The sequence below is a fragment of the Myripristis murdjan genome, chromosome 8 (genome assembly GCF_902150065.1).
Source record: "Myripristis murdjan chromosome 8, fMyrMur1.1, whole genome shotgun sequence".
NCBI lineage: Eukaryota > Metazoa > Chordata > Actinopteri > Holocentriformes > Holocentridae > Myripristis > Myripristis murdjan.
This window is the reverse complement of record NC_043987.1, coordinates 32523399-32543529: the sequence shown is the minus strand read 5'-3', so window position 1 is coordinate 32543529 and position 20131 is coordinate 32523399. Positions and strand designations below refer to the sequence as shown.

At 42.4% G+C, this 20131-nt stretch overlaps 1 protein-coding gene across 2 annotated transcripts; it reads right to left on the bottom strand.

Annotated features, from left to right (window-relative positions):
* Positions 1-3624: 3624 nt before the first annotated feature.
* btr30 (bloodthirsty-related gene family, member 30) lies at positions 3625-16609 on the bottom strand. Of its 2 annotated transcripts, XM_030058876.1 has the most exons (14): positions 16489-16609; positions 16165-16310; positions 14884-15046; positions 12895-13347; positions 12434-12538; positions 11644-11739; positions 10261-10494; positions 9966-10146; positions 8753-8842; positions 8518-8544; positions 8395-8421; positions 7556-7731; positions 5321-5476; positions 3625-4556 (listed from the first exon to the last, which is right to left on the bottom strand). In XM_030058876.1, exons 3-14 carry the CDS (start codon positions 15004-15006, stop codon positions 4347-4349), a joined length of 1878 nt encoding a protein of 625 aa, XP_029914736.1. In that variant the 5' UTR covers positions 15007-15046; positions 16165-16310; positions 16489-16609; the 3' UTR covers positions 3625-4346. The 2 variants fall into 2 exon arrangements, with proteins under 2 accessions (XP_029914736.1, XP_029914737.1); XM_030058877.1 differs by lacking the exon at positions 16489-16609 and having other exon boundaries at positions 16039-16171.
* Positions 16610-20131: the final 3522 nt, after the last annotated feature.

Sequence of the window (20131 nt, the reverse complement as noted above, 5' to 3'; positions counted from 1 at the left end):
CCCCTTTACAATGATACCAAACAATCATATATAGAATATTGACAAATAGGAAACTGATAGCCATTTCTAACTTCGGGCGACTAATCAATAATCATGCTAATTAATCAATAATTATGACTAAACGGTAACTTTTACAGCTTGGCATATGGCAGAAATGGATTCAGCACTAAAAAATCATACAGAAACAACAGATAAAGTGCTTTTCCTCAAAAATGCCTACCATGTTTTTTTCTAAGGGGCTTTTTCAATTTTCGGTCCTGACTATTGCGGATCTAAAAGTCGATCGTCTTTGGGAGAAATGAGTAGGGTTTTCCTAATTCCTTCCAAATAATTTATGACATTTGTTCATGACAAAGATAATTCACATTTTTTTAATATTCTGAACATGATTGGTAGATTTAAAAATCAGACCGGTAACAGCTAAGTGGTTTTTCCACCCAGCTTGACCCATCACACAGCGGGGTGCAGTGATTCTCCTCTTCATTTGTTTGTCACCAACAACAAAGAGAAACAGATCAGACAAAGAAACAGACATGGTAGCTGCTAACCATGTTTTTTTTTTTAATTGTTCAGGGAGCAGAATTATTCTAGTCATGCATTTATCTGGCAAAGCTGTTCACAGAGGAGCCAGCTCTGTATTCAGTGTGCTGCAGCGATCACTTTCTGTGAATAAACACTGATTTGGGTTCGAAAGAAAGAAACATGCAGATAAAAACGTCAAAGTTTGAAACACCAGCATAAATCACAGGCTGTGCCCAGGATGATGGTGTGAAAATGAGAAAAAAAGATGTGAAAAAGAGAGAATATGTTGGAGTAATGTATTAGGGCAAAGGTGTGACCTCAACATCATACCTCTGAGATCTGTTGGTTTTGTACCTTACACATTTTTTGAACCATTTTGTTTGGTATATTCTCTTTTTTCCTATAGATAACTGGCCAATCGTAGATGATGTGGCATTATTTCTAGATCATTCCTGCACACGGTTGAGTTTGATACCAGAAAATGTTTCAGCCAGTTACAACATAAACAGTTTTTGGATAATGCTGTGAATGTGTGTTGAGTGTGAGGAGCAGCTCCTGCACCTCCCTTTGATTAAAGCACCACACCTGCTCTTTGGCCACTGAACTCAAATCTAAAGGCATTCTGGGAAATGTAGGAACTCACCAGCTGGACTGGAAGGGAGATTGAGGGAAAGTGGATACAGCAAAAAAAAATTCATACACCACACCCCAGTACCCCCCCGGAGGCGCTGCGAGCTCTGCAGATGAATGGTTTATTATTGTGACAGTATCTGACTGGATTTTGCCTTTTAATGTTTTCAGTGCATCTCTCTGGAGGAAAGCCCGTCGACTGAGCTCGCTCTGTTGCCGATGCATTGCCAGTGTGACACGGTTGTAGTGTGTGTTAAGATTTACATTTACAGTGAAAATGTATGTTTTACTGCAGCAGCACTACACTGTAGATGAAGTGTGATCCAGGCTGAAGAGCTGGCTGTTTGGAGAGCGGATGAAATTTGATTTAAGCACAAATTTCTCATCAGCATTTTGATCATCTTGGGGAACCTGCTTTGTAAAACTGACTCCAAAAAAAGTATGTTTTATCTTTACAGCAAATAACATATAATGGTGTGTGAGAGGGGAAGCAGGTGCACACAGCTGTCCGATTTATAAATGTGTTTATTCATTTTAAAGCTGGTGTTCCTCCTCCGCTCTTTTGCTTCACACTCATGCAGTTGTACTGTTTACCCACTGGGGGCTTCCAGTACAACCAGGCAGCGATGTGACGAGCTCTGCAGAGAGGATGAGCTGTAAGTGAAGCAGGGTTGAGGGTGTTTGGAGTAAAATCAACAACAACAACAACAAAATGCATGTATTGATACAGTTGCATCAGTAAAGTACAGCATCCATCTACTGATATTGATGTTAACAAGCATTAATTCCCGCCTGTACAAACTCATGCATTACACAGGTATTTCTGTAAATAGACACAAACTTTAATAAAGGTTATTTTGCCTGCACATGGAGCCGGGACAAGATCAGATGTGCGCTGCAGAGAGTTTCAAACCACATTATCTGCCTGTGTAAGCTGAGCTGCTCCCCACAGCCTATAAATTATTGTTGGGACATGAAAACAGTCTAGACCGAGCGTGGATGAGTCGAGCTGACTCAGAGGAAATCTCCCTCCACACCTGGTTCACAGTCACAGCGCTGGAATGATAATAAGAAATGAAACTTTTGAGTCGTGCGGCCGCGTTTATCCAGACGCCGCAGCCCTGAGTTACAGTAAACCACATGGCGTCTGATTTTTACCTGTTTGGAAAATGTGCCTCATATCACAGATTGTCAAAATCAGATGTTTCTGTTCCATTTATTTATGAAGTCTTAATCCAGGTCTGGAGTTTTTGTTGGAACAGAGCCTCCGTAACTGGTTACTCATCCTACAAAACACTGGATATAGAATCACAGCCAGAAATATTTTATTGTTCCCTGAGGGGAAACTGGGTCAAATTCTCCAGAGAAGAATATATTATAAGCATGATAGAACAAAGAAAATAGAAACAGAAATAAGAAATATAAAAATATATGCATTAGAGATCTGTAAAGAAAAGAAAGTATGTGCATTATATATAAATATGTGCATTAATCCTACAAAAATATTACTGCAATAATTGAAGAAAACAGAAATTGAGCACGTGATGAATATGGGTATACCCATATGCACCATATGGGGCATTGCACTGTTTAATTATTATAACATCCCACAGGTATAGCAACATTTACAATATTAAAACAATTAATTTTACTAAAATAAAATAATTACACAATTTCTATACAGTTGTTATATAACTGGAATAAAACTGAAATGAATTTTAAATTAAAATATGGTGTACATATTCCAATATATAACTTAAGAAAAAAAAAACAATATTTTTTGTATTTTTAATTTTTAAGAGAATTTTTATTTTTGTTTTTAACATTTTATTTCAACTAAATGTAATATTTTAACTGTAATATTTAACCTCTAAAATGAAATATTAATATTTTAAATATTAATAAAAGTCAGAAAAAGCAGCTTTAAATTATGGATTTTTATTGACACTCCCAAGTTAAATGGCTCCTTCACAGCAAGTGTCTCCTGGCTTTGTTTCCATCCGGATGCACCGGGTCAAAGTTTTTGTATCCGTCATTTTGGTCCCTGAAATTTATTGCCCAACATTAAACTGCAAGGAGTGGCAGTGTGTGATGCCTAGGCTTGAGTTTCACAAGTATTATCAATTCCTCCACCCACTTTCTGCACATTTCTTGAGAAGTGAGCAGCAGCAACTGACCTACTTTCCCCTCGGGGATCAATAAAATATCTCTGATTCTGATTTGCTGGGTTTATTTCTGCTGGCTGACTGGACAGAGGAACAGCAGCCCTCAGTAGGATCCTGCAGAACGTTACAACTTTCCAAACAGTATGTGATGTTTTGAAAATGAGTGATAATAAAATGCCGTGGTTGACAGCAGAAACAGAGGCAGGGCAGATAAGAAACAATGTGAGCTCATTTTCAGTCCACTTGTGTTTTAACTGGAATATTAACCGTCAGAGCAGGGACACAGACACAGCAGTCTGAATGAAAATGCCAACGATTTCCTCATCTTTCATGGAATTTTATTTCTACAAACAATTCATTGGAAGTATGATCAACACCTGCAGCATGCCAGCTTCAGATCTTCAGTGTGATTTGGTACACGGATCACTTCATGGCTATACGTGACTTATTTTCAACATTATAGTACATCCCTCACCCCGGTCCATTTCACTTGCACACACACACACACACTCACACGCACACACACTTAAGTTAACACAGGCCATAAAACTGCAGTAGATATTTATTATGTAACATTTATTATTATTATTATTTATTGAACACCAGGTGGTTTGTCGCTCTTTTTTCTATATTAAACCAAACACAGGTTGAGTCGTGCAAGTCAGTGTTTCCTGTCTCCCCTCTCGACCCTTTCTTCCCTTCACTCATGCAGCATGTGGAGGTTTTGCATTTTCATACTTCATAAATCTCCCAGGATCCACTTCTGGTGCCGTCATGGAGGTTAATAAGAGAACTAACGGTGCATTCATTAATTGAAAATGTAGAAGGAGCAAGCCTGCCGAACAAGCTTGTTGTGGTGTGTGTGCACATCCATTCGGTGACGTTCAGAGTAAAACTAGATACATCAGCTAGTGTGTGAACAAGTCAGTGATGGTCAGACCTCCAATATGGCCGCCAGACGGGTTTTGTTGTGTCACCTCAAGCCCTCTGTTTCGTCCCTCCCTCTCCCTTCTTCATCGTTGGGCCGTGTTATTCGTGCAGGCCGGGGAAGTTTGTGGTGAGCAGGATGAGGGGGACCTCCTTGTCCCCGGTGCCCAGCAGGGGGAGCATCCTCTCGTTGAACTCGGGCCCCGTGAAGCTGTAGATCTCCGAGCCCGTCTTCACGTTGTAGAAGGAGACGTGGCCCTCCTCCACGTCCAGGAAGATGCCGACCATCCGCAGCTTCGGAGGCGTCTTCACCTGCAAGTTGGATAGACAAAAAAAGTGTTGTTTTACTGTTTGAAAGATTCATGTGTGAAAGCCTGTAAAATCTGTTTTTTAGAAACAGATTTTTACATAAAACAATGGCTAGAGACAATTTTTAAAATAATTTTTGAACCAAATAAGGAGGTTATAATTTGACTACCAATTTATCATCATATATATAAACCAGCATCTTTGTTTTTAATGTGCAATTTAAAAGACGAAGTGCAACAGAAATTATTATCTATGAGTCCACAAAGGTTAAGAGAGATATGGATAAGTTACTCAAAAAAAAGGGCATCAAGTAAATTCACTCATTACTTTCTACAAACTAGTCACATTAGTAATTAGTCTCTTTAAAAAATAATGAGATTTCTAATTACTTTAGCATAACTTTCTGAAACCCAGATCAGCCCTTATCGGAAGAAAAATCCAAGACTGGATCATCACCAGATCATATGAACACTAATCTAGGATCAGTTTCACATAAATAATTGTAAAATTCGGATCCTTGACTTGATCCAGGCTGACTCCTCAGCTCACATGATATCTTTCAAAAATTCCTGTGCAAAAATAACAGAGGTAATGAGAATTTTAGTCATAAATAAAAACCAATTAAACGGTTCAAATTGTCTTTTTCCAGCGACATTACCCCATTATTGGCAAAAGTAATCTGAGTAAATTAACCTGAGTAAAAGTAGTGTGGTTACTGCTAATGCTGCTCCTAACTAATATCAACTTGTAAGAACACATGAGGTGACCTTGGTGAGGGGCGGGTCAGTGAGCGCACGCAGGTGGCCTCCGCTCCACCAGAGGGCGTAGTAGCCGTTGGAGGGACTCATGTCGAAGAGGCCTTTCCTCTGGGCCGACTCGCGGACGACGCCCAGCTTCCAGTCCTTGTTCTCGCCCACACACACCTGGAAGGAGGGCCAGGGAGTCGTTACTGTGCCATGTTTGACCCTTTAACCTCTGACCTTTAAAGTTTACGTTGTGTAAACTGTGGCTTGTTTTTGATAACCGCCTCTCTGCATCCATGAGGTGAAACTTTGCCTTCCACCCTTTGACCCACACTTCACTAATTAGGCATCAGGAGTTGTTGTGATAATGCACTGATCCATTAGTGTACTGAGATGGGGAAAAAAATAAAATTAATAAAACAGCCCTGGAAATTAGACTGAAATAAAATTGACACCTCAGCTGACCAACAGGCACTGCCACTACCCGGCTTCTTATATGGGACACAATGAAGCCAATTTTTTTTTTTTTTTTTTTTTACATCCTTGATGACAAAATTGGGATTTTGCATATGGGGTAATATACACTACTCACAAAAAGTTAGGGATATTCGGCTTTCGGGTGAAATTTCAGGATGAACCTAAAATGCATTATAACCTTTACAGGTGAACTTAATGTGACCTTCTGTAAACTTTTGAATGCACATGTCCAACTGTTCAGTGTTTCAGTACTTTTTGCACAAGTTGCTGTTCTCTAACAAGGAGCTTAACGGCAAAATTCACATCAGGTGTTTGATGCTCCAGCTCATCGAGGTCGTATCATTAGGGAACGGCTGCTGGAGACTGGGGTACCTCAGATGGAGTGGCCTGCACTTTCTCCAGACCTGAATCCCATAGAAAACCTATGGGATCAGCTGAGTGGCCGTGTAGAGGCTCGGAGCTCTGTACCCCAGAACCTCAATGTCCTGAGGGCCGCCCTTCAAGAAGAGTGGGATGCCATGCCTCAGCAGACAATAAGTCGACTTGTGAACAGCATGAGACGTCGCTGTCAAGCTGTAATTGATGCTCAAGGGCACATGACAAGTTATTGACACTGACATTTTTTGTTGTGGTATATCCACCACTGTTGTTGGCTTTTGTTTCAAGAAATTGTTTGAGATGAGGAAATCACCAGTGCATGCTTCTACTTAAATGCTCTACTTTCATGATATAATATCACTGTAGCGTGAACTTTTTACATTTTCCATAAATTTCACCCAAAAGCCAAATATCCCTAACTTTTTGTGAGTAGTGTATTTTAATTCAAAACATAACAACTTTCCATCTGCTGTTAACAAGGTTCTCCCATTCTCAAAGTGCTATATCTCAGGGATCACAACAAGCCCCTTCTTTCCCCTGTCACATTTGTTTACATGCAATTTACATGCAACACAATAGGTGAGTAACTGCCAGCAGATAAAAGGCAAATGTAGCAAAGAACAGCCGGCCGGGGAAGACAAACAGACTGAGATGTGGCAAACGTGGATAAAAACTAGGATACAAACTTGGGTTTAAAAAAAAATAAATTAATCAACAGTAAATCACATAAGGCAGAAAACGACTGCAGTGCTGCCAGTAGTGCTTTTAAAGGGACATTGTGCAAAAAAAACTGAAGTGAGGATTATATTTTCCCTTTTTTCCACACTTCTTCCACATTCTTGCCCAGTTGAGTCTAAATGATCCTCTCTGCTGTTTTGCATGGTGCAGCTTTTAATGTGAAATTTGGATGCGACACAAAAAAGTAGAACCAACAGAGCAGAAGCAGGTTCCTCTTCTCATCTATGCTGACTGAGCGTTTTATTGTGAAAGGTTCCACATTCTGCCACTGATCGTTTGTTCTCTGCAATGGATCTGATTTCAAATGTAGAGAAGTACAAAGCAAAATTGGACTGAAGTAAAAGTAAAATGACTGACTTTAATACCCAAAAAGCACAAGTACACACAAAAAACCTACTCATTTACAGCAACATGAGGAAGTGTAATTAGTTTCTTCCACCTCTGGTTGCACCTGTGGCCACACCCAGTCAAGTGACTTTCAGCAGCTGTTAAATACACAGAAGCTGCTGCTGCATCACTGACTGGGTGTGGCCACAAGGGCAACATGCCTGAGAGTTTCAGGCCTGCAGGGCAGAGCAGCAGAGGGTTTCTGCCGGTGCTGACTGTCACCTACAGCTGATCCAACCTTCAAACCCCGAATGGAGCCCTTAGCCCCGCCCCCCTCACCTCCCAGTAGTGGCGTCCCGAGTTGTAGCCCTCCTTGGCGACGACGCAGGACCAGACGTCGAAGCGGTGCTGGCTGTTCCTGTAGAACTGGAGCTTCTCGCCTCTCTTCACCTGCTTCCTGTCATCCGAGAGGATGAGGAAGGGGTACGCCGTCACGGGGTTCAGCGTCACGTCCTCTGCACACACGGAGAGTACAGTCACACGCAACGAGTGAAATAACACACCACAGAAATAAAAAAGTAAATAACTGGAGGACAGGGCTCAGGAAAGCTCTTTCCAAGTCAAACATGAGGGTTAGGAGAAGCTTCATGACCAGGAAGTGGCTGGTTCCTTCATTCATTCATTCATTCACTCATTCATTCACTCACTCACACACTCATTTGTTCACACAAGAAATAAGTTAAAACACAATGCACGGTATTTAAAATACATTGCCTTTTCAGCAAAATCACTGGTTTCTAGTTCTGTCCTCAGTCAAAAGAAAAAAATATTTAAAAATGGAGAGGATTCAAAACTTTTTTTTAAATTACTCTGGCCCATAGTTGTTCTATTTTTTTCCACAGTTACTGATGGCTTAAATAATTTAGTGTCATCAGCAGTTGAATCTGTGTAGGAGATCGATCACAAAAGCTATCATGGGATGATTTTGTGCGATAATGTGTAGAGTTGTTGCTTAAAAACTGAAGTAACTATCAAAGTTCAGTGTGTTGAAATCCTCCAATCGGTAGGAAAAATCCTGGCTGGGAGAGTGGATAAAAATCCCTCTTTCTCATCACTTTCCTTGAGATGCCCTGAAACATGTGCCTCCCTCTCCACATCACTAAAAGTTAAACACTCACCTATGTAGGGTTGTATCTTCTTTAGGCCTGGAACAGAATCACTAAATGTTAGTCTGGGACACGCCGCTGTAGAAAATCAGGCATTATTATGATTTACAGCACAGCTACAGAGGACAGACGTACCTGAGCCAGGTTTGATCTTCTTGAGATCTGATGGGGAACAAGGAATGAAAGAGAACCGTTATGGTCTGGCCAACGTCCTTAACACACAGTTTCCATGCATAGAAAGTTGATTATAAGCCAAATCTCACTGGAGATTTTACAGCCTGACTCGGACAAAAACAGGGACAAAGCCAGAACCTTTGATCATTAACTTGATGAGAGTGATTTTTGACTCAGTGTTTGTGCTGTGACTCACCTCTCAGAGACCACTGGCTCTTCTTCAGGTTGGCGTTGCTTCTCCTCAAACTGAGTGTGCTCTCGCTCAGCATGCCTTCACTCGATGAAACTGCATAACAGAGGACAACGCCCAATTTCACACACACACATACACATACAGTATGTATAGGAAGACATCTGGATCACTTTACATCCCTTCTGGCCTTATTTACAACCCAGTCAGAAAGCTCCAGCCTGCCTTATCCTTCCTCTACCTCTTATTTAGTCCAGTCATTTTATGAAAAAACCTAGGACAAATTGCAAGAGAAAAAAACTCAACTGATTTTGTATCCTCAGTTTGTCCTGAGTGAGGGGAAAAAAAGTCCCAAGAAATCCCATTGGTGGAAAGTTTTGAAAATCACCTATTTATGACCACATATTAAAAGTTAAATTAAAAGGTCACTATATATAGTAACCTTTTAATTCACTGTTTAAATGTCTGTTCTGGCGTTTATTCCTTATATTCCTTATTAGTGCATATCAGATCAGATAATGTGTGATATGCATGTGTAAACAGAATAATTCAAAGAACTTGTAATTGACTTTTTTTCTTGTCTTTGTGTGTGCAATCAACTTGTGAATTTTTGTAGTGATATCTAAAAGTAAAATGTTGAACCCCTTTCCCCAGTGTGTTAAAAACAGTGTTTTTTGGTAATATGTGGTCATAAATCGGTGATTTTCAAAACTTTCCACCAATGGGATTTCTTGGGACTTTTTTTTCCCCTCACTCAGGACAAACTGAGGATACAAAATCAGTTGAGTTTGCTTCTCTTGCAAATTGTCCTAGGTTGACCCCAATTTTGGCCTAAAATTACTGGACTAATTAGACACTAGTGATGCTTTCAAGACAGCTAGGAACTGAAAAACCCACCTCAGCCACTTGAGCTCCCTAAGGTGGGAGGTTTGGGTGGCTGAGGAGAAAAAGTTCTTAAGTCAACTCTAAGAATCCCTGTCAACTCCAAGAAAGTCTGTTAAAGTTTAGTTTAAGCTTAAAAGTCTGAGCCTGACCTCTAATGGTGAAAAAAAAAAGGGTGGCTGGTCTTTGCCTGCCACCCAGGCTGCTTGTAATGTTGACAAGCTTACTTACTTTAGGCTTGCTTTACCAAATGTAAATATAAATCAAAATGTGAATTAATGTACAGATGTAAAAGTTATCCTGTGTAAAGGGAAACAGCGAACGACACGACACTCACTGGAGCCGCGGGATCCTCGGGAGCGAACCTCTCCCATCCTGATCTCGTCCAGCTTGTCCTTCGCCTCGGCCAGCGAGCTTTTCACCTCGCCCAGCTGGAAGTGGAGTGAGAGCTCCAAGGCCTCGTCCACCTCCTCCTGGTCGGTGTCTGCAGCCAGAGGAACGGTGGCCTCCTCGAAGCTCTGCAGAGAGGAGCAGAAGAGGAGAAAAGGGGGGTGGAGGGGTGGAGATGAGGGAGGGAAAGCTCTAAACTACACACTGAATAGCAGCGTCATATCGTGTGGTTCAGCTCCCACCTGCAGGAAGCCAATGTGGTCCTGGCTGGTGGCCTGGGCCTCCAGCGAAGCCCTCTTTTCCTTCAGCTGGCTTAGCTCCGCCTCCAGACGACTCACTGTCCCCTCCCCCTTCGTCATCACTGCGTCCCGCTTGTCCTGGATCCCACCGACCAGCTCAGAGCGGATCCTGTCCAGTGAGTGAGACACTTCATCTAGGGCATGTTCCACCTCGCCTTGCTCCCTGTCCGCATAGTTCTGTAACACACACACACACACACACACACACACACACCAAAGCCATATTATTTTAAAAATCAATTCTATGGCACACTGGAAGACAGTGGAGAGACCTAAGAACTGACATACTGTGTTCAGGATTTTTAATCTGCATTCTAAATAAGAGATTTCTGGTGGAGATCTGAAAAAAGACCATTACAGCAGTCTAGCTGGAGGTAATGGATCCATTTTTTAAGATAACAGACTGACTTTGTCCTTCACTTGATATGACTATAAGAATTTAAAATCTGAATCTTTAATGACTCTGAGATTTCTTGGCTTTTCAGAGTCAAGATGAGTGCCAACTTTTCTTCTTTGGTGCCACAGTCTTTATTTAGTCGGAGGAAAATTCTGACACCTCTGATCACTGTTGTGTTTATTGCACTGACACAGCGAGTCTGTGAGGCCATAGTCACTTGGCAGAGCTATGTAGATTTGTCATGCACATAATTAAGGTAAGAACTTTTGTTATTTTGCATAATTTGGCCTAATGAGAGCGTGTAGAGATAGAATAAGAGGCCCGAGGACGGATCCTTGAGGGACTCCATGCATCATCCTAATGCACTCAGACATGTAATTGCCAGGGGAGACAGAACTGTCCCTGGATTACAGATAAGACCTGAGCCAATTTAGGATAGTGTGAGAAAATTCAACCCAATTTTCCCGTCTGTCTTGTAGCACTGTGTAGTCAACAGTGTCAAATGCAGAACTAAGATCAAATAACACTAGGAGTGAAATTTCAGTGTTTCATCATTTAGATCCTTGATAAGAGCCAAAATCCAGAATGGAATGAAAAAGTTGGTAAAATGTTGGAAGACGGCTTTTTCAGTGATTAAGTTAGAAATACTGGTAGTCGCTAATCTCAGAAGCTTCTAGGCTACTTTTTTTTTTTTTTTTTTTTTTAAATGAAGGCTTTTTTAATTAATTTCCCTGGTTGGGATCAATAAAGTATATCTATCTATCTATCTATCTATAACTGCACTTTTCAGGGCCTGAAAATGAATTGCCTGAAAGAAGAGAACAGTTGACTATAGATGAGGTCTCATTCATATATTGTCAGAGAACCAGCGGTCCACAGTGTGTGCGCTGCAATTTTGAATCATTCAGAAAATAAAAAGTTTGGTTAACCTTGATGCCCGCCAGTCTCTCCTTCAGCTTGATCAGACAAATGCTCTTGCCCTCGATCCGATTCAGGATGTCCAGCTCCGTCTTCGCCACCAGTTTCTGTGGGAAAAGATGGATCGATGACTGTTAGAAACACTGAAAATCACTGTATTATTAAGTCATCACTCTCTTGTAATGTGGAGCTGCCATTGTAGGACTGTAGTTCTCAGAGTCAAGCAGGATGGGAGCGGAGGGAGCCTGACTAAAATGTCAGTGCAGTGGTAGGATATGATCAGACGGTATCTGGCTTTTTTCACATATTAGTATTGATTCCACTGATAATGCAGTGGAAAAAAACATGAAAACATTTTAGTACAAGTATGTAAAGTCATTTTTAAAATATAAAAACAATTTTACTGCTCACTGTGCCCTTTAGAGAAAAAAAATCAGTATGAGAATTAATTATAAAGACGACCCAGAAGACCTGTTTAATGGAGAGCTCTAAGGGGCTATATTATGAATTACAGAAAGACAAAATTACAGAAACGTACTCTCATACATTTTGAAAAAAGATTCTGAAATAACTAAATTACATTCACAAAAGGCACCAACAGCGCAACGCCACTTTGACATCCACATTTTCAAAGCAACATGAAATGAGTTGCTTAAATCCCAAAAACGCAAAACTGAAAAGACTGAAATGAGAGTCTTTGTTGGATACATGTTGCCTGGCACAGGTATTGAACCTGTGACCGCTCTGTTGCAGGACAGATTCTGGCCCCTGGTCACCTCCCTCCCTCTGTCTGTCTCTCACCTGTTTGCTGAGCCTCTCGGTCTGGACAGAGACAGTCTTGTGTGTGCGATGTTCCTCCAGGACGCAGATGGCACAGATGCAGCGCTGGCATGTCCGACAGTACACCTGGAGAGGAAACAACACAAAACAAAAAACTGGTGTAACTTAACACTAACTTAACATTATTATTAACTTAACACTGGTTTAATTTAGGGTCTTCCTAAAATTATTATTATTTCCTTAAACTATTATTGAGATCTATTCAGGGGAGAACGACGACATCAAGTGCCATAAAGCTCTGGTTCTGGTCCAGAGGACATAGACTTTCAAAATGTGTGGGAAAATAGTTTGTCATTAATCCTCATATTGCTGTTTTGTATGGATATCAGAACAGCATAGGAACAGTCATTGTATTTGACTGGGCAAATACATCAGTGGGTATGATCCTTTAATAGTCATGACTGTCCTGCATTTCCACTGACCTCCTGCAGGCGGCGGTGTACCGAGCAGGTGCGTCCCCTCAGTGCTTCTCGGGGGTCCAGCAGCTGGTGTTTGGCATAAAAGGGCGTCGTCCGGTGTGGCTGCACGTGCGCCTCACAGTACGAGGCCGTGCACGTGAGGCAGGAGCTGGTGGCAGGCTGCTTGATGCCCGTGCACACGTCGCACATCACCATCTCCTCGTCCGCAGCCGCCGCCGCCGCCGGAACAAACGGGTTGCCGTTGGCCCTGAAGGGGTTTGCCGTTGGGGATAACGTCTCCGCCACAAACCCCGACGCCACAGGTAACCCTGCAGCGCCGTAACGGGCCAGCTTGTATTTGTCAGCGATGAGGGAGAAGACTCTGTTGATGCTGAGCTGCGGTCGCTCGCTGAACTCCCTCTTGCAGAGCGGACAGCTGCACACGGGGCTGGAGGCCCAGTAGCCTCCAATGCATGCCTGCAAAAAACAAAAGAGCGAAAAAGAAAAAGAGTGAACATTCAACTGATGATCTTCGCCATTTGTTTGTAGATATTTTTAAGATTCTTCCCAGCAAACCATTTGAACATCTGCCAGGCAAAAAACAAAACCCATCGTATTTTTGGAGGAGCTTCATTTGATGCTGGAGGTGAGCTCTGGTCACCGAAGCAGCAACATGTAGAGAGGTAGATTGTAGAACGAAGAGTAAGATATAAAAAATAAATAATAGTTCCTCTTCCTTCTTTTAACGTGCTGATATTTCTATATTCTTAGATTATGTTTGTAGATGCTGCTGCATGGCTGGTAGCATCTTTAAGGAACAGCCCTGATTACTGATTTATTCTTTTACTGGACACAAACACACATCTTTGAAGGTAAAACATGCAAGTTCTTTACTTCTTTAGCCTTAATATCTATCCAGCAGCTTTGTGTGTGGATGTGTGTGTTTTTTCCTTGGCGCTCACACACACTGGCCATCCCATCACTGCCAACCTGCACAAACCTCCAGGCTGCCTTTTCATTGGTTTCATTGGTTTTCATGTTGCACCATCCCAGGTTTGTTTGTATCCCTGTGGGCTGAAAAAGTTCTGCTATCCTCAGGTTCATGAACTCCTTTGAAAACCCGAAAACACTCGTGGGTCAAACCTAAAGATGAGCCAAAAAAGGCCAAAGTTACTGAGCCAAAAAAAAAAAAAAAAACTACTGCTAAGAAATCTTCATGTTAACAAGTTCCTCAGTCTCAGCCTCAGGGTTTCAAATCTTATTTTTCTTCCAACAGGTTCAAAACAAATCTGTCAGTGAGATGAGATAATCCCACGTACTTTTTCCCAGAATTGTCAACGTATTTCTACTTGTTCCCTGAAAATGTCTCAACTAAATGACTTAAGATTTATACTATTTTTGATAAAATGACACAATATATGCCAAGAAAACTGTAAGCAACATGAAGTAAACAAACATCAAGGGCATTTCTATCAAAGTTATGGCACATTGTAACAATTAACTACAATTTTATGTTAGCTATTAATGCAACCTTGTAGCTGAAACATCGCTCTGCACTGCTTCACTAAAGCATAATAATGTTAGCAGTCACTTTGTCTCATTGCACCATTTTATCGATGCACTTCAGAGAGAGAGGTAAAGAATTTATCTGCACACTGAAATGTTTTTAAAGCCCCAGTAGAGGTTGTTTTATTGCAACATTTCGACATCTAAAGAGACAAATGAGGCTGGAGCCTTTTTAACCACCACCTGACCCACTGTGGTGTGTTTGAGCAGCTGCAAACATGAAGAATTAAGATTTTCTGAAGACCTTTGATGGTCAGACATTGGTTCAATATGAAATGAGTGAAGTTATAAAATCATCAACGTCCACAGTTCATGTTTGAGCGCTCTCTGCACGCTGCTTGTGAAGCCATGTGAACATGTTGAGCACCTCGGGGCCAACATCAGACCCCGTAACCCAAACCTGGCGAGGGCTCGACCCGCAGGCGGGAGGTGAGCGAGAGGCCTGACCTGGCAGAAGTTGTGTCCGCAGGGAGTGGAGACGGGGTTGCTGAACAGGTCCAGACAGATGGAGCAGGTCAACTCCTGCTCCGAGAAGAGCTCCGGGGCTGGGCCTGCCGCCTCCGCCATCATGGTGCTTCAGCAGGGAGACGCAGAGAAACCCAACACGAGGCTGTGGAGAGGGAAAGGAAGCAGCGATGGAGCTCAACTGAATAGATAAATAGATGAATAAACTGAAACTGAAAGCGGCAGACTCTTAAGATTTAAACAGGTTCAGCTCTAAACCTGCTGGCATCGCTCTGCTCTATTTTCACTTGTTTATATCTCTAAAGGGATTTTTTTGGGGAAAAACCCATTTCATTAAAAAGGACAGATGTACTCTGGCCATGCAGTTTTCAACAGGAATCAACAAGCACCAAAAAATAAATAAGTAAATAAATAAAAAAAAAAACTCCATACAAAACATTTAACCATTAATTACCTGTAAATTAAAATAATGAAAAGCCAAAGCGCTGAGTTTGCAGACATATTTTGCCATATTTGATTTAAAACACACTTTAACTACCAGCCGCTGTAGCCTGTTAACTAACACGCAAAGTTTCATGTCAGGTTGGCGACACAGATGTTAAAGAAGCAATCTGTAAAAAACTGACTGTCCCATAACAACCACAATGCATCTGTGATTCAAACATTTTCCTCACCGGCTGCTGAGATTTCTGGCTTTCAACACTCACTCTCTGACTTGTTCTGGAGCTGCAGGTACAGAAGTGCTGGAGTTTCAACATTCACACAAACACACACACATGCACACACACAAACCCTAGTGGCCTCTCCAGCAGTTTAACAATGAAGAACGGTGCTGCATCTCAGCTCTGGTGTCTAAAAACATGTGGCTGTCAAGGCATAAGATTAAATGACTCAGCACTTTCTTATCAGCATTAGTCACTTAGTGAGGTTTATTTTCCCTCGGCTGAATCTCAGCTCTAATTATCTGGCTTTCTTGTTTCACTGTTGAAAATATAGTTACCACCAATCAGGCCGAGCCACATTCCACCCCAAACAGCTGAACCACAACACACAGACAGATTTACTACAATAGCAACAACTTCAGCTGAGAGCTGGAAATAACAGAGGTGAGTCTCACATGACAGATTTCTAACTCACACATCCAGTTCATTGAAAAAGACGTGCCAGCTGTTGGTGTTGATGCTGCAAACAGCCTCAATGGGACTGATTCATCTCATCTGAGCTGCTTCAGTGGATTTCAACAGGAAGTTGAAAGGTGTCTACCTGCCCGCAGGTCCTGACAGTCGTGTGTTTCTGGTCCTTTCTTCAGCACAGAGTGGTGAGAAGAGCCAGCAGGACTGCAGCCTGCTCTGCTCTGCTGCCTGCAGGTGGAGAAAGGGGCGTGGCCACCTCACCTGGAGCCCTTCACTCTGATCAGCCCAACAGGATGAGAAAAAAAAGGAATTTCTTATATAACCAGGAGCCTCATTTTTAAATCTGTGTGGACTACACTTTAAAATGTTAACTTATGTAAGCACACAACAGGAAAGAATGTACGCTAAAACCGCTAAAACACAGTCAGAGCTGTAAAATGGTGTGTAAACACACCTGCACGCAATTCCCTTTTTCAAATCCCAGAGCCACCTGAAAAGCTGCGCATGCGCACGAGCCTCAGCCTCCACCCCGCAGCGCCCGCACGCAGCCACGCCCGTCATGAACACTGACAGTTTGTCTCGTTAGAAGGAAACTTTATTTATAGTAAGCGTACATTTTATATCCAGAGGCAATTCAAAGTATTTTACATAATAATGATTCAATATGGACATATCTGAAAGAAAAACAGAATTTAAAAAAGGCAGGAAAAATATATTTCTAGGGGTAAAATCCTGTTTTTCCAGCAGTCAGACAGTGGGCGCAGATCAGTAATGCGGCAGATCCCTGCGCATCAGGCTTTTTGCATTCTCACATTTTTCCAGAGCACTATCCTTTTTCCTAAAAGGCACTTTTTAAACTTCAGTAAAATTCTGCTTGAGTGCAGCAGCCACTCCGCTGCCAGCTCACATGTGAGACATAAAGAGGAAGTGGTCTGACATGAACAACAAGCAGAGCCGCTCCGGGCATCGCGCGGATACGGACACGAGCGTCCGTCCATAAGTGCAGCACATCAGAGCGGCTGCAGGTGAAGCAGGTCGCCTCAGGCCACTGTTTCACCGTGTTTATGGAAACAGTGCACCGAACAACACCCTCACACTTTCCATTCACGCGGTCCTCTGGCAGTGCCAGGGCATGCGTCATGCGTCATTACGCACTGCAGCGTTTCTGTTCACAGCAGGCAGCTGCCGCGCCACACCTCACCAAAATGATCAGACCGGTCAGTGCTGTGCCCCGCCTGGGAGATCATTTGAAAATGGAAATTTGATAAGTGAACACACTTATCAGTTTTGCTCTGGTGAACTTGTCCTTTATTTTGATAAAGATTCAAAACTCCACCAGGCGATTTCACTGATAAACTCACTTTCAGGCAGAGGGAAGCAACTAATCAGTGAAATCACCTGGTGGAGTTTTTGGTTGGAATGAAAACCTGCAGCCTCTCGGCCCTCCGTGGCACAGGGTTGGCTTCCTCTGGGTTAATGAGGGGTGTCAAACTGGTGCCACGGAGGCCAGGAGGCTGCAGGTTTTCATTCCAACCAAAAACTGTTCACTGATCAGTCCCTTCTCTCTGCTTAAAGGTGAGATGATCAGTGAAATCACCTAGTGGAGTTTTTGGTTGGAATGAAAACCTGCAGCCTCCTGGCCTCCATGGCACCAATTTGACACATGTGGGTTAAGTGGATCTATGAGTAACATGTAATAGGCCGATGAAGTGAAATTAAAAATGTGAGCATGAGCAGCATCATTGTAGGCCATGTATAACGGGTCAGAGTTTCCGTAAACACATTCTCCAGCCAAATCCCAACTTTAGCGTGGGAAGCGGCGTGCACCTCTGTCGGGCCCCGTGTGAGTGTAAAGGTGAGAAATGAGGCCCCAGGTGAGTTGACACACTGGTTCTCATACTAAGCACAGACTGTACACAGTTTGTTGTATGTGTTTGTGTCTTTGTGTGCAGGAAGTGAAGCGTGTCTGTTTGAACGCTCCATGACTGGAAACACGCAGCCAATATGAACAGATCCCACAAAGAAGAAACTCATCCGTTCAATATTCTCACCCTAAGGAAACATTTGGAAAAACAGAAAATTGGGTACAATTCTAAAATATCAGCCTTTTGCCCCTGTGATTGATAGATTTCCAAAAAAAAAAAAAAAAAAAAAAAAAATCTAAAATCCCAGTTTTCTATTCATCAGAGGGATGCATCGATTATATTATTGTAGTAAATTTCAGATTTTCCAAATGTTTGTTCATGAGAATATTGATAAGAATTCGACAACCTTGTCAAAACACACACAGGTGCCATCAAGTAATCCAAACTGCTGCAAAACATCACCACTGTCAGGCTACTCATCTCCCTGTGCTACATTTATGGTGTTTTAAAGAAAAATATCGACGTCTACCTGCCCGGCTTTTACCACCCGAACCGACCAATCACAAGCAAACAAGACGTCTGCCCCCCATCCCTTTCGCTAAAATGTGGAAAATCAAACAGCATGGCTAATCAGTGAATCAAAGAAATATGTTATAGTGTGTAAGCGGTAAGAATCGTGTGTGAAGTGATGTATGATACAGAATATTGATGTGTGTGTGTGTGTGTGTGTGTGTGTCGTGGCGGTAAGCAGCTAAGAAGCACGTTGCTGGATCTGCAGCATTCCATGACGCTTTTGAACCGCCTCTCATGCCTGTGAGTGTGTGTGTGTGTACGTGTGTGTACGTGTGTGTGTGTGTGTGTGTGTGAGAGAGAGACAGAGAGATTACTCAAAAACACACGTGATGTAATGTGCGCTCAGCAGAGTTGATGTAAAACTGAATCCTGATGTCCGTTCGCTGCACGGAGCACTTTGGTTTCTCGCGCTGATGCCGCTCAGGATTCAGAAAATGCCTCGGCGGTGTGTGTGTGTGTGTGTGTTTTTTCTTTTCTTTTTTTTTTTTTTTAAATCTGTCTCGTTCCTCTTCTCTCTGAGGTGAGCAGGGCTTGATGGCGCTCCTCTGCGGCCTGATTGAGTCTAATGGACCGTCTTGAAGAGGTTCGGTGCTTCACAGGTCAGAGCCGCTCACCTTGAGGCTGAGGAGCAGCAGCACAGTGACACTCAGGCGTCGCGTTGAGTGGAGAATCTGAAGGATCCAGAGTTGTAAATGGGTGCCCGCTCTTCACATCGCGTTTAAAAACCCAACTTTGCTCATTCTGACGGCTGGAAACTGTCACACACAACACTGAGTCATGACTGCCTTCTCTTTTTTTTTTTTTTAAACTTTATCAATGGAGGGTTTGAACATCGAGTATTCCCATCTGGGATCTGCTCGGTTTTATCCGGTTGTTCTGCAGGAGAAATGTGGGCTTCAGCAGACTAACTCGCTCAACTTGCTCAAGAGCATTTTGGCTCTTCAGGTAACAGGCCACAGCTCCAACTACCAACATCGTCTGAAGAGTTAAAGAACACTGTCCAGCTGAGGTCTGCTGGTGGTTTCAGTTAAACAAAAGCAGAGCTGCTCTGACAGCAGAAATAATCCCAGTTGCTGCACTCGATAATAAATCAGAACTCATGATTTCTGACTTCCTTCTTTGGAGGAAAAAAACAAACAGAACCCCTTTTTATAGCTGAAAGAAAGCTTCTTCTTATACTTTTTTTTTTTAATGTGCAAGCTCTTTAGCTATTTTAAACAGAGAGGTGCCTTCCAGTTTTCTCATGCACACACTCCAAAGCAGAACCCCCCTGACTTTAAGCCAAAATGACCGCCCAAAATGAGGTTTTATTCCTACCAAGGTGAGAGAATTTCAAATTGACTTACCGTATTTCACCAATTAATCGCCCGGGTGTTTAATATGCAAAATCAACCTGGACCCCGGGCGTTTAAAAGAACCAGGCGGCTATTCGCTGCAGGCCTTTATTTATTTTTGCACAGACCTGCACCAGGCCATTATTGTGATGACAGTTACTGTCCAACGTATTTACAGTCGGTCGATTTAAGATTACGGTGCACCCTTTTTTCCTAATGTTAGCTAGCGCTCTTATTTTGACAGAAAACGGAAGTGCCGCACAGTTATTGTGCGGCTAACTGTTTACTGCTGCAAAACTAAGGTGAGTAGCCTTATTTTGGGTTA